This window comes from Herpailurus yagouaroundi, unplaced genomic scaffold (genome assembly GCF_014898765.1).
Source record: "Herpailurus yagouaroundi ecotype Mexico unplaced genomic scaffold, PumYag 321, whole genome shotgun sequence".
Taxonomy (NCBI): Eukaryota; Metazoa; Chordata; class Mammalia; order Carnivora; family Felidae; genus Herpailurus; species Herpailurus yagouaroundi.
Window position 1 is genome coordinate 413,135 of NW_024412538.1, and position 13,653 is coordinate 426,787.

Consider the following 13,653-nt stretch of genomic DNA (forward strand, 5'->3'; position numbering starts at 1 on the left):
GACTTGCCTGTTGATAGAATGTTTACCTAAAAGATAGGAGCTTCTTTGTGTGCTGATTGCCACTTCAAGGGCAGACGTGCAAAGGAGGAAAGAAGAAATGCTCAGGTACCAACGGGGGCTCAAGGAAATGGTGGTGGGACGGGGGATTTCTCCCCCGTTGTCCACGTTTTCCATATTTATTTTATAATATTAAAATGTTTATTGGGGCGCCTGGGTGGCGCAGTCGGTTGGGCGTCCGACTTCAGCCAGGTCACTATCTCGCGGTCCGTGAGTTCGAGCCCCGCGTCGGGCTCTGGGCTGATGGCTCAGAGCCTGGAGCCTGTTTCCGATTCTGTGTCTCCCTCTCTCTCTGCCCCTCGCCCGTTCATGCTCTGTCTCTCTCTGTCCCCAAAATAAATAAACGTTGAAAAAAAAATGTTTATTAAAGTAGTAACATGTAGGGTCGCCTGGGTGGCTCAGTCGGTTGAGCATCCAACTTCGGCTTGGGTCATGATCTCACGGTTTGTGGGTTCGAGCCCCACGTCGGGCTCTGTGCTGACAGCTCAGAGCCTGGAGCCTGCTTTGGATACTGTTTCTCCCTCTGTCTCTTTCTCTGCCTGTTCCCCACTTGTGCTCTGTCTCTCCCTTAAAAATAAATTTAAAAATGTAAAAAATAAATAAATAAATAATTAAAAAAAAATAAAGTAGTAACATGTAAAGTCAAGTAGCGATAGGAAGTCACAGCATTTATCTCCTCCTTGGCCTGTCCCTCAGAGGCAGCCACTGCTTACTTTCGTGGTTGTTTCCTACTTGAGTTACTTTCTCATCTCCAGACAGTACAAACACACCACCTTTTATGCGTGTGAGCACTTTAAGCGGTAGCTGACTGCTGACTGTCACAGCCCCTTCCTCCCCAACCCCAGTGCTCACGGCCTGTGGAGTACGATCCTTCCCATGTTCTCTGTGGTCAGTGCTGGCGGTGCCATATGTAGTTGTGCCGTGGGAGTGGGATCCAATGCCTGCCCGTGCCCCACATCTGTGCCACCTCCCCGCGGCTGCATTGCTGCGTTTAACGTACACTGTGATGGTTGGTAGTACTTAAATGTGTCCTGAGACCATAAAATGTCTTCGGGGTTTGTGGGTTGATTTTTTAAAAAAAAATTTTTTAATGTCTCTTTATTTTTGAGAGAGAGCGAGACAGAGTGTAAGCAGGGGAGGGGCAGAGAGAAAGGGAGACACAGAATCCAAAGCAGGCTCCAGGCTCTGAGCTATCAGCACACAGAGCCCGACGTGGGGCTCGAACCTACAAACCACGAGATGTGACCTGAGCTGAAGTCAGACTCCCGACTGAGCCACCCAGGCACCCCTGTGGGTTGATTTTAAAGGGCAAAAATCAATACACTGTGTTTACATTGCTTATAATGTGCTAGAAATTACATGATCTTGTACACCATTTTGTTTTGTCTGAAGCTTTTAGTGGTTTTCTTTTTCTTGCATTATATGCTTTAGCTCATCCCTAAATTCTTGTAATGTAGGGGTTACCAATTCTTTTTTGAAAAGGGCCGGAGAGTGAATATTTTTGGTTCTGTGGACCGACCATATGATCTCTTCCTCAACTTTTGAACTCTGCCTTTGTAGCATGAAAGCAGCTATAGGCAATATTTAAATGGATGACTGTGTTCCAATAAAACTTTATTTACAAAAATAGGCAATGGGTTAGATTTGACCTTGTGGGCCATATTTTGCCAGTTTCTGTTCTGATTTCTCAAGATCGATTCCAAATCCTTGGGGTCTCCTGTTCCCTCAGATACCTACACTGTCGCCATCTTCTCCTCACTTCCCCATTAAAACTAGATTAATTACTGTGTAGACAGCTGCTCCCAGTACCCTGTGTAGTGGTCTGGATGTTTGTGGGCCCCCCCCCCCCCCCCCAATTCATGTGTTGAAATCCTAACCCCTAGATGACTGTGTTAGGAGGTCGGGCCTCTGAGAGGTGATTAAGTTATAAAGATGGAGACTCATGAATGGGTCTGGTGGCTGTTACAAAAAGAGTTTCCTAGCCCCTTTGTCCATGTGAGATTAGGAGTCTGGTAGTGTCAGACCTCTAACTTTGTTCTCCTTCAGTATTTTGTTCGTTTTCCTGGGTCTCTTGCTTTTCCGTGTAAACTATCGGTTTGTTGAGATTTTGACTGGGATTGCATTGAATCTGTAGATTGAGCTGGGGAGAGCTGACACCTTGACAATATTGAGTCTTCCTCTCTGTGAGCATAGAATGTCCATTCATTTAGTTCTTTGATTTCATTTATCAGAGGTTTGTAGCTTTCCTCAAACAGATCTTGTACATGTTTTGTTAGATTATATTTGATATGTCATTTTTTTGATGCTATTGTAAATGGCACTGCCTTTTTTTCATTTCAGATTCCAGTTGTTCATTACTGGTATGTAGTAAGTGGTTGACTTTTGTATATTAACCTTATGCATTAGTTTCCTAGAGCTGATGTAAAAGTACCACAAACGGGGTGGCTTAAAATAACAGAAATTTGTTGTTTCACAGTTGTTAAGGGTAGAAGTCTGAAATCAAGGTATTGGTGACTTGAGTCTTTGTGGAGGCTGTAAGGGAGAATCTATCCCATGATTCTCGTGGTTCTTCTGGCTTCTGATGGTTTGCTGGAAATCTTTGGTGTTCCTTGTCTTGCAGATGTATCTCTCCAGTCCTCTTTATATGGCTCTTCTCCCTGTGTCTTTTCATGTAATCTCCCCTTTTGCATGTTTGTTTCTGTGTCCCAGTTTCCCCAAAAGATACCAGTCGGGTTGGATTAGGGCCCACCCCAATCTCCTATTAACTTGATTACCTCTGTAAAGACCCCATTTCCAAATAAGGTCATGTTCTGAGGTATAGGGTATTGGGACTTCATATCTTTTGGTGGCGGGGGGAGGGGGGCGGGGGGTGGCAGGGAATACAATGCAACTTATAACTCCTTGTATTTTGCAGCCTTGCTGTATAACCACTTGTTAGATCCAGGAGGTTTTTTCCTTTCTTGTTTTTGGTTGATTCTTTGGGATTTTCTATAGACAATCATGTGTCTGTGAACAGAGAAAACTTTATCTCTTCCTTCTCAATCTGTATATATTTTATTTCCTTTTCTTATTGCATTAGTGGGACTTCCAATATGATGTTTAAAAGAAGGAATGAGAGGGGACACCTTTCCTTGTTCTGATCTTAGCAAAGAAGCATCTAGTTTCTCACCATTAAGGGGGATGTTAGCTGCAGGTTTTTGTAGATGTTCTTTATCCAGTCGAGGAGTTCCCTCTATTTGTAGTTTGCTCATCATTTTCATCAGGAATGGATGTGGGTTTTGTCAAATGCTTTTTCTGTATCTATTGATATGAGCATATGAGTTTTCTTTTTTAGTCTGTTGATGATTGCATTAATGTTCAAATGTTGACCTAGCCTTGCATATCTGGAATAAATCCCACTTGGTTGTGGTGAGTTAATTTTTTTTATACATTGTTGGATACAGTTTGCTAATATTTTGTTGAGGATTTTTGCATCTGTATTCATGAGAGATATTGGTCTATAGTTTTCTTGCATATTAAAATAAGGCTGGCCACATAGAATAAGTTAGGAAGTATTCTGTCTGCATCTGTCTTCTGGAAGAGATTATAGAGAATTGCTATAGTTTTTTTTTCTTTAAATGTTTGGTGGAATTCACCAGTGAACCCATCTGAACCTAGTTTCAGAGGACTATTAATTATTGATTTTGTGTCTTTAATATATATGTCCATTCAGGTTATCCATTTCTCCTTGTGTGAATTTTGTTAGATTAGTACGTTTCCAGGAACTGGTCTGATTAGATTATCAAATTTGTGGGTATAGAGTTCTTCATAGTATTCCTTTATTATCCTTTTGATGTCCATGGGGTCTGTCATTGTGACCCCTCTTTCACTTCTGACATTAGTAATTTGTCTCTCTTTTTTTTTTTTCTTAATTAACCTGGTATTGAGGTTTTTCAATTTTATTGATCTCTTTGAAGAACTAACTTTTGGTTTTTGTTGATTCTTCTGTGTTGATTTCCTGTTTTCAGTATCACTGATTTCTCTGATTTTTATTATTTCTTTTCTTCTGCTTTCTTTGGATTTAATTGGCTCTTTGTCTAATTTCCTAAGGTGGAAGGTTAGATTATTGATTTTAGATTTTACTATTTTTCTAATATATGCATTCAATGCTGTGAATTTCATTCTAAGTATTGCTTTCACTGCATCCCACAAATTTTGATAAGGTGTATTTTCATTGAATTTGAAATATTTTTAAATTTCTCTGGAGATTTCTTTTTTGACTCATGTCATACATTATTTAGGAGTTTGCTCCTTATTATGTTTTTTTAAATTTTTATTTTTGAGAGAGCCAGAGAGATCGATTGCATGCAGGGGAGAGGCAGAGAGAGGGAAGACAGAGAATCCCAAGCAGGCTCCATGCTGTCCGTGCAGAGCCTGGCACAGAGCTCGAACTCATGAACTGTGAGATCATGACCTGAGCTGAAATCAAGAATTGGACACTTAACTGACTGAGCTGTCCAGGCGCCCCAGGAATTTACTCTTTAATCTCCCAAGTATTTAGGATTTTCCATTTTTCTTCCTGTTATCAATTACTGGTAGTCTGAGAGCAGATACTCTATGAATTCTCCTCTTTTAAATTTGTGAAGGTTTGTTTTATGGCTCGCAGTGTGATTTATCTAAGTTGAATAGAAGCTTGAGAAGAATGTGTAATTCTGCTGTTGTTGGATGACGTGGTCTATAGACGTCGGTATATCCAGTTGATTGATGGTACTGTTGACTTCAGCTGTGTCCTTACTGATTTTCTGCCTGCCAGGTCTGTCCATTTCTGATATAGGAGTGCTGGAGTCTCCGGCTGTGGTGGTGGACTCATCTATTTCTCCTTGTAGTTCTGTCAGTTTTTGTCTCATGTATTTTGATGCTCTGTTGTTAGGTGTATACAGGTTAAGGGCTTTAAATTCCTCTTGTAGAATTGATCCCTTATCTTTATGTAATGCCCCTTGTATCCCTGTAACTTTCCTTGCTTTGACGTCAGCTCCATCTGAAATTAATGTAGCTGTTCCTGCATTCTCTCTGGTAGCATCAGGATGATGTATTTGTCATTGTCATTGTCCCTTTACTTTTGATCCATATATGCCTTTATATTTAAAATGGGTTTCTTGTAGACAGCATATAGTTGGATCTTGTTTTTTGATCCTTGTTGAATCTCTCTTAATTGGAACGTTTAGACCATTGATGTTTAAAGTGGTTATTGATACAGTTGGATTCATATCTACCGTATTCATTCCTGTTTTCTCTGTTCCTGTTCTGCTTTGTTTCTTCCTTTTGTGCTTCTAAACAAGCATGTTACACGATTCTATTTTCTCTCCTTTGTTAGCATCTCAGTTATATTTTTGCTTTTTTAGTGGTTGCCCTAGAGTATGAAGTAGACCTTTACAGCTAGTCCAAGTCCTCTTTCAAGTAACACTGCACTGCTTCCCGGGCAGTGGAAATACCTCATGCTAACAAAACATTCTTAACTCCACCCTCCTGTCCCTTGTATCGGTGCCATCATTGATTTCATTGATGAATAAGCTATAACTGCATGTAATACGTGGGCATCCATAATCAGATACTACATTGTTGCTGGTACTTCAGACTTTCATCTGTTAGATCAGTCCTCTTCCTTTCTTTTTTTTAATGCTTATTTATTTTTGAGAGAGAGAGAGGGAGAGAAAGAGATAGAGCGTGAGTTGGGGAGGGGCAGAGAGAAAAGGAGACACAGAATCTGAAACAGGCTCCAGGCTCTGAGCTGTCAGCACAGAGCCCAACATGGGGCTCGAACCCACGGACCGTGAGATCATGACCTGAGCCAAAGTCGGATGCTCAACCGACTGAGCCACCCAGGTGCCCCAGTGCCCTTCCTTTCTATGTAGATCTGAGTTTCTGACCTGCATCATTCTTTTCTCTAAAGAACTTCTTCTAACATTTCTCACACGGTAAGTCTACTGGCAACACATTGCAGCTTCTGTTTATCTGAGGAAGTCTTTATTTCTCCTCCACTTTTGAAGGATAATCTTGCAGGTTACCAAATTCTGGGCTGGTAGCTTTTTCTCTCAACAGTTGAAATGCTTCACTCTTTTGCTGCTTGTGTGGTGTCTGAGGAGAAGCCAGATGTAATTCCTATATTTCTTGCTCTATACATAAAGTGTTTTTCCCTTTGCCTTATTTCAGCCTTTTTTTACTTTTTCTTTGATTTTTTTTTTTTTCCAGTTTGAATACGATATTCCTTGATGTAAATTTTTGGTTGTTTACTCTGCCAGCGTTCTCTGAGCTTCCTGGATCTGTGGTTTGGTGTCTGACATTAATTTACAGAAATTTTCAGACTTTAAATATTTTCTCTGTTCCTTTTTTCTCTTCTCTTTCTGATGTTCTCAAGAAGCATGTGTTACACCTTTTGTGGTTTGTCCCTCATTTCTTGAGTATTCTCTTCTGGGTTTTTTCAATCTTTTTCTTTGTTTTTCAGTTTTGGAGGATTCTTTTGAGCTATCCTTGGGCTCAGACACTCTTCCCTTGGCTGTGTCCAGACTTCTGATGAGCCCGTCAGAGGCTTCTTCATTTCTCTTCTTTGGTCTCTAGTATGTCTTTTTGATTCTTAGAGAATTTCCAGCTCTCTGCTTAAATTTCCCACATGTTCTTGTATATTGTCTGCTTTCTTCATTAGACCTCAGTATTATTACTTGCAGTTGTTTTAAAGCCTAGTCTGGTAATGTTAGCAATTCTGCTATATCAGTTCTAATGCTTACTCTTCTTTTTCAAGATTGTTTGGCCATTTGGCGTCCCTTGAGGTCCCAGATGCATTTTATGATGTGTTTTTTCCATTTCTGCAAAAAACGTCACTGGGATTTTGATAGGGATTGCACTGGTTCTGTAGGTTGTTTTGGGGACTAGTGACATTTTAACAATGTTAAATCTTCCAGTCCATGAAGATGGGGTGTCTTTCCACTTATTTATGTCTTTAATTTTTTCCAGCAATATTCTGTAGCTTATCTAGTCCTTGACCATCTAGAGACTGAACTGTTATGGCGTTTAGAGCTCAGAGGGTCTTATAGGTGACCTAGTGGAACCCTGTGATCCATAGGTGACGTGGAGACCCCCAAGGCAGAAGTGTGTCAGGTGTCAGGTTTCTGTGGGCAGACCAGAAAAAGAACCCAAGACCCCTTCCCTCTGCAGTGAGCTGGAAAACTCTCAGAAAATAGTGAACAGTATTAACTTTTTAAAGTATGATCAGATATCACAGAGTCAGTGTTCATAGTAAGTGATTATTATCTTGAAGAGATTTCATAAGCTGCCTTGTTGGAAATGAATTCCCTTCATGTGTGTTCACCTTCACGTGCGGGGGGGGGTCACCATTGGTAGGTATGTCGTATCTAAAACACCTCATATTCAGTCAGTGTGGAGAGGTTTTCACTTAATGTAAAAATAGAAATTTCAAATACCATTCGCTTTAACTTTCTTGATCAAATGCATCACATCATGGATATGCTAGGAGGAGAACACACTAGGGGATTTCAGAACAGGAGCTTTCTGGAACTTTCATTCTTGAACAGACTTGACTGGGATGTTGGGATGCCATGGAGACATCACATGACCTTCTTTTCATCACCCAGCATCCTGGGAAGCCCTGTGCTGACTTCTGCAATAGAGGCACCCAGAGCCATTTTCTTCAGTGCACCAGCTCCTCCCCAGAGACCTTGTGGCCCCGCTGATAGAGCACGCATCTTCCTTCACAGGGTCTGCGTGGGCTGGAGCATGATGCTGGCTTGAACGACAGCACTGAGTTTGCTTTTCCTTGCAGACCACGCCACTCTAGGGCCACGTGCGCTGATCCCTCGGCCAAGAAATGCTTGGTAATGGACACAGATGATGAGGCGGTCCTGAACCTCATTGCTGAGTGCGAGTGGGACTTGAGCAACCCTCCCAGGAGCACAAGCTCCATCCAGAGGGGGCGAGAGGCCAACCTCCCTGGTTCCCAAGGTAGGCCGCTACTCTACCACCAAGGCCCAGTGGGCCAGCCTGTTGCGGGGTTCTGGTAATTACTGGCTTCCAGACACACAGTTGTGCTTTCCAGAAAACTCACCTTTAAGTACAGAATCTTCATGAAGGCTTTGTGAACTTGTAAATACCAGTAGTTTGGATTATAGACTTCTGACAGAAAATATCAGTATAATTGAGCGTATAGTTCTACGGCGTGGTTGTGGAAATTGTGTCCTTCCTCAGATCGACTTCAACTACACAGGAGACCCAAAAGGTCAAAGTAGACAGGGGGGTAGAGTGTCCTGTGGCTGGTGAGACTACTGTCCGTCTGTACCATGAGTGGGTGTTCCCTTAGCTTAGGAGACACTGAGCGCTCAGGCTGCCAGGTTCAGAACTTTAGACCGGACGAGGGTGTTGTGAAGTCTTTATAGCATGTGAGTTTCTTCAAGGGCTTTGCTCAGGGCCTCTGTTTTCCACCAGGGCTTGTGTCCGTGCTGTGGCTCTGCTTCTTTTCCCGTTAGGAGTTTCTGAGAGCTTTTCACGAAGACGGCAATAGGTTGAGGCATCAGTTGGGGCTGAAACCCCAGGACTCACCTGCTGGCGGAGGACATCTGCCCATTGGGTGTCCTCGCCGGCTCCGTGTTGTCAGTCTTGTCAGTTCCGGCTCCTCAGGCAGCGCGGTGGTGTTCCTTATGGTTCTAACACGTGCTTTCCTGAGGACTCTGATGGGCAGGTTTTCAGGGCCACTTGTCTGCTGAGACACTTCTGTTCCAGCCTCTTCCCCTCCCATTTTTCGCTTCTTAGTGCCAGGTCATAAGAGCTCGTTCTCTGTGGCTTTTTTCGTACAAGCCCTTTCTCAGATGCAGGCACCGCAGACTTCTCCTGTTCTGTGGCTTGCCGTTTCTTTGCCTAACGTGCTTGGAAGAGCAGAAGTTCTCAGTGGAGTCTGCCTGTCAATTCTGTTTTTTATATGGTTTGTGCTTTTTGGTGTCCCGTAAAGAAATCTTTGTCCACCCCGTGCTTGTGAAGAAACCGTCTTCTCACTACCATGGCACATCTGTTAACTCAGCCGACTCGAGTCTCTTTCTAGATTCTGTGTGGTGTTCTGTTGGTTGTCGAGTCTTTGTACCGGTACCAGCTGTGCAGTAAGTGCTGAGCTCAGGCGTCTGCGGCACCTGCTGCTGTCACTGCAGGGTTGGCTGCTCAGTCACCTTTTTCTTATTTAACTGTGTACTCTGTAGCTATCATACACTGTCATAAGGTTAAAATGTCATTTCTGATGAAATAAAGCTTCTAAAATGTTTTTTAATAAAATAGAATCCAGGCACCTGTTGAGTCCCCAGTCAGTACAGTACCAGTGTGGGGATTCCATAAAGAAAGGCCACGAGAAGAGGAGAAGCAGCTCTCGAGGGGGTGGCTCAGAAGAGAGGCCTCAGAACCAGTACTGTGGGGAGCTCCCACCGCAGTGTGGGCTGCACACACGCTTTGCCCCACGCCCAGGTAAGCAGTGTCACGCGCCCTCTGTCAGCTCCTTGGCGGTGCCTGTTTTCACCGTGTGCTGTCCCTGTGAAATCTCTCCTCCTGTCTTCGATATATTTGTGTGTTTGTGGAGCTCTCTGAGATGTCTTAGGAGAGAATCTCCTACACTGAAACGTGTAGCGGATCCGTGTTGTAGAGTCTAGTCGCTAAGTACCTGGCCCGTCTATCTATACACACATACACATCTTCTGAATACAGGGGTCCAGGTTACGACTGTAGCTACATTTTAAAAATTACAATGAGGGGCACCTGGGCGACTCAGTCAGTTAAGCATCCACCTCTTGATTTCGGCTCAGGTCGCTATCCCGGGGTCATGGATCAAGCCCCGCATCTGGCTCTGTACTGAGCATGGAACCTACTTGGGATTCTCTCCCTCTTTCCCCCTCTGCCCTGCTTGCACTCTCGCTCTCTCAAAAAAAAAAGAAAAAAAAAAAAGAAAAGAAGTAAATTGGGAGTGTTGTATGCACGTGTGTGGCAAAGTTGTCAGAAAACCTCCCAATATGAGCAAACCAGGCACATTCCTGAGGTTTGTTTGTGGGGCCTTTCGAAGCCAGCAGGTCGTGCCGGTGACGTGCCTGGCTTGCCTGTGGCCGCTGCCTAACGAAACATGGCAGACCGGCTGCTTTTACCCCTGAGGCCTCACGGTGGTGCCGTGGGGTGTGTGGGGCACGGGACGCCACGTTGTCAGCGCTCCTTATTTTACCTCTATTCACAAAGACCATGTGCTTGATGTTCTGGCCTCTCTTGATGTGTAGTCCCTGTGAACTTTCACAGAGTGACCACAGAAAAGCTGCCATGACAGAACAATGAAGGTTCATGTCTGCTTTGTCCAGATGCCCCCAGAGTTTGCATTTACCACATTTGTTCGGTTGTTCCCCTCCCCTCCCCACCATGTATGTGTGTATGGTATATATGTGTGTGCATCTTTGCGCGGGCACACGTGCTTATGTACGTATGTAACGTAGGGACGTATACGCATATGTATGTGTGCACATAGGCTGTCGTCGGCCTTTCTGGAACCTTCTCGGGGAAGGGTATCCTGTCACTCTTAACCACTCTAGTGTGGTTTCCTAAGTGCAACGACACTCTCCTGGATAACGAGCATTAACTCTGCAGAATGGGACATGAACCTTACCACAGACCTGCCACTTAACCCATAGACTCTGTTCATGTTTCACTAAATGTTCCATTGATGTTTTGTTTTTTTTCCAGTCCAGGATTTTGTCCAGGTGCACAGAGCATATCTAATTGTCACATCTCCTCAGACTCCTATGACCCAGAACAGTTTCTCAGTCTTTCCATCTTCTGTATCCTTGAGGCACTCAGACTTGACTTTACCCCCACTGTGACTTGCTCTGCTGATCCCTGGTGGACAGACTCCACCGTGCGTTTTAGGAGAGTGGGCTCATGCAGAGGCGGTGGGCTGGAAGGGGAGAAGGAAGAGCACAGGTCACAGGTTGAGGTGAGGTGGCACGGCAGCACTTGGGCTGTGTCTGTCCCTGGGGCAGGGGTGGGGGGAGGTGGTGTGAGTGGCTGCTGTGTGTTTGGGTTGTAGAGGGTGCACGGGAGGGTCTGCCCCAGAGGGTATGGCAGACCAGTCCCAGCAAGAGGCAGCGGTCAGGCAGACTTGGGGAGGTTCAGCAATGGACGTGTTGCTCAGGGAGCAGAGCGCTGGTGACCTCTGACCCAGCAGCTGGATGACTGTTGTCTCCTCAGGTCGTGAGCACTTGAGGCACAGGTTCGCTAGGGAAGTCCTTGGCTTGGTGAGCCCGAGGAGCCTTGGAGCTGTCGATGCCACGCGAGAACGCAGCAGCAAGAGCCCAGAGGAGAGGCCTGGGCTGGAGGGTGGCCTGGTGAGATGGGTGTGGCCGTGGGGCCTGAGGAGCCAGGCTGGCGTGCAGAGTCCAGAGTCCAGGCAGAGCTCGGTGCTGTGGTGCCTCGAGATGGCAGCAGGGAGGGGATGCAGGGAGAGCCTGCCCACGGAGCAAGGCCCTGTCTGCAGCACACGGGGGCCTGAGGGGCCAGGGAGAGCCTTCGTCTCCTCCCGGTGCCGGGCAGTGCTTGGTGAAAGCCCGCTTCAGGGACGTGGCCCAGTGGCCGTCCCAGTGGCAGGGAGGGTCTCAGGGACTGACATGTTAACAAAGTCTGCTACAGGGGCAAATTGTTCAGTCCTCTGTAATTCCCAGATTCTAAGTTTTTACTCACTTCTTTTTCTCATACGTGATTTTGTCAGGAACATAGTAGTTGGTTGATTGATTTGTTAAAGTTATTAGCTCAGTTTTATCACTTTTGGGTGGATTTTCCATATTTGTGCGCGTGCACATACACACATATGCGTGCACACACACCTTTTTAAATTACGGTACTGGTCACTGAGGCCAGAGAACTTGGTCTGCTGAGGGCTCTCTTCCGCTCTCCTTTACAGATTCCACAGACATTGAGGAGTCTACCCTTTCTCAGAAGTCAAGTTTGTCAGCCCAAAAGGTATTGAATCCGTTGCCTGCTCCTGAAAAGTACAGGAAGCGAAGAATGCCTGGTGGGAGATCTCAGGCACCTGCAGACCAGGAATGTCTGCACTGCCCAGAGAGGCCCAGTGTGCCCTCGAGCCCTGAGGAGAGTCTGAGCAGGCAGAGTGGCTCGGAGGGCAGGAGTATAAGGACCTTTCCTCACTCAGCGGTGTTGGAGCCCGAAGAGGAGAGGCCCCCCAGCGTGAGTGGCACCGGAGAGGTGAGTGGGAGAGGTGAGCAGGACCGGATGGAGAGGTGGGGGCTGCCAGGCCTGTGTGCCCCCTCTCCCTTCCCTGTGCTCACTGGCTCCCAGCTGGAGAAACTTCTACACGTGCTTCTCTCCAGCATTTGCTACCTTTTGATCTGGTGGAAATATACTCCCAGGCTTCCCACCACTTTCTGCCATGCTCCGTGCTTTGAGGCTGGAATGTGGGCACAGTTGAGGGGCAGTTGTGCTCTGCTTTTTGGCAAGGGTGCTTGTCTTAGAGGCGGAACCCATCATCTTGGCCAGGAGCCCCCAATGGCCCTGTTGTGAGGGTGTCCTGGACGTGCATCCTGTGGTTTTCCAAAGGACTTGGCCCTGGGTAGGGACTGAGGGTTCTGCCACCCTGCAAATGACCCAGAGCCACATGGGTGATGACTCTGTTGCCTTTGTCACTGGCTTTGTTGGAGATAGAGGCACAAAGTTGTGGGAACTGGGGCAGACGTTGGGCGGGCACGGGCTGTGGCAAGGGGGTCTGCCCTGTTGCTGGTCTGCCAGACAAACCCAGACAGTCGGGAGAGTGGGAGAGCGTCACAGTGGAGGGGGTCTGGGCCAGGGGAGAGAGAGGGTGCAGCAGAGTGAGGGACAAGATGCTGCTTGGTTAGGGAAATGATCTGGCTTCCTGTGGTCGGTCCTGAGTTGCAAAGAGGGAAAAAAAGTTAGGGGAGCTGTCACTTAACTGATCAAATTCTGCCTGCTGGGCTGACCATTACAGGGGTCACAGTTTGGCCTCCTGGCTGGTTGCCACACATGAGGGGCTGGCTTCTGGGCCGGTCGCTGCAGGTCTTGGGTCAGAGGGCCACTCTCACACAGGATGCGGCCACTGTTTGTTTATATGGCCAGTCTCTCACTGTCGGACTGAGAGAAGGAAGAGAAATGAGGATTTGCTTGAGTGGGGAACAGGCCCGGGCCTTTCCTGCCCCCTGGAGGCCTGGCCTCGCTCACCAAGGATGGACAGCGCCAGGTGCGAAGCTTCATCCAGAGAGCTCATGCACTCACCGAGGGGCTGGGACCTCACGGTGATCGGCCTCTCGCAGAGGACACTGCCCTGTGCTCCTCAGGTAGGAGACAGAAGCCTGAGTGAGTGCACCGGGGACATGGGCTCTGTCACCTGTGCCTGAGGACAGGTGTCCAGATAGTTTGATGGAGGATGGAAGTGTTGGTGCCAGACACTCACCAGGGCTATATGCTCTTACCCTTAGCTTTTTGGGGTGAGCAGCCAGGCCTTGGCATTTTCACGCTGCCCCTCCCCCAGTGTGACCTTGGTCAGTGCAGTGCTCGCTCACCAGGCCCTGT

General features: G+C 46.5%; 1 protein-coding gene across 5 annotated transcripts in view; it reads left to right on the plus strand.

Moving 5' to 3' along the window:
• Positions 1-13,653, plus strand: part of CEP72 (centrosomal protein 72) — a 35,835-nt gene that overhangs the window by 8,268 nt on the left and 13,914 nt on the right. For all 5 annotated transcript variants that reach the window (XR_005786677.1, XM_040462402.1, XM_040462404.1 and 2 more), the window contains exons 5-7: positions 7,871-8,049; positions 9,367-9,549; positions 12,014-12,315. Coding sequence is in view for 4 of the 5 variants with exons in the window: in XM_040462402.1 (XP_040318336.1) it covers positions 7,871-8,049; positions 9,367-9,549; positions 12,014-12,315 (664 nt within the window). In the remaining variant the exon portion in view is untranslated. The remainder of the gene's footprint in view (positions 1-7,870; positions 8,050-9,366; positions 9,550-12,013; positions 12,316-13,653) is intronic.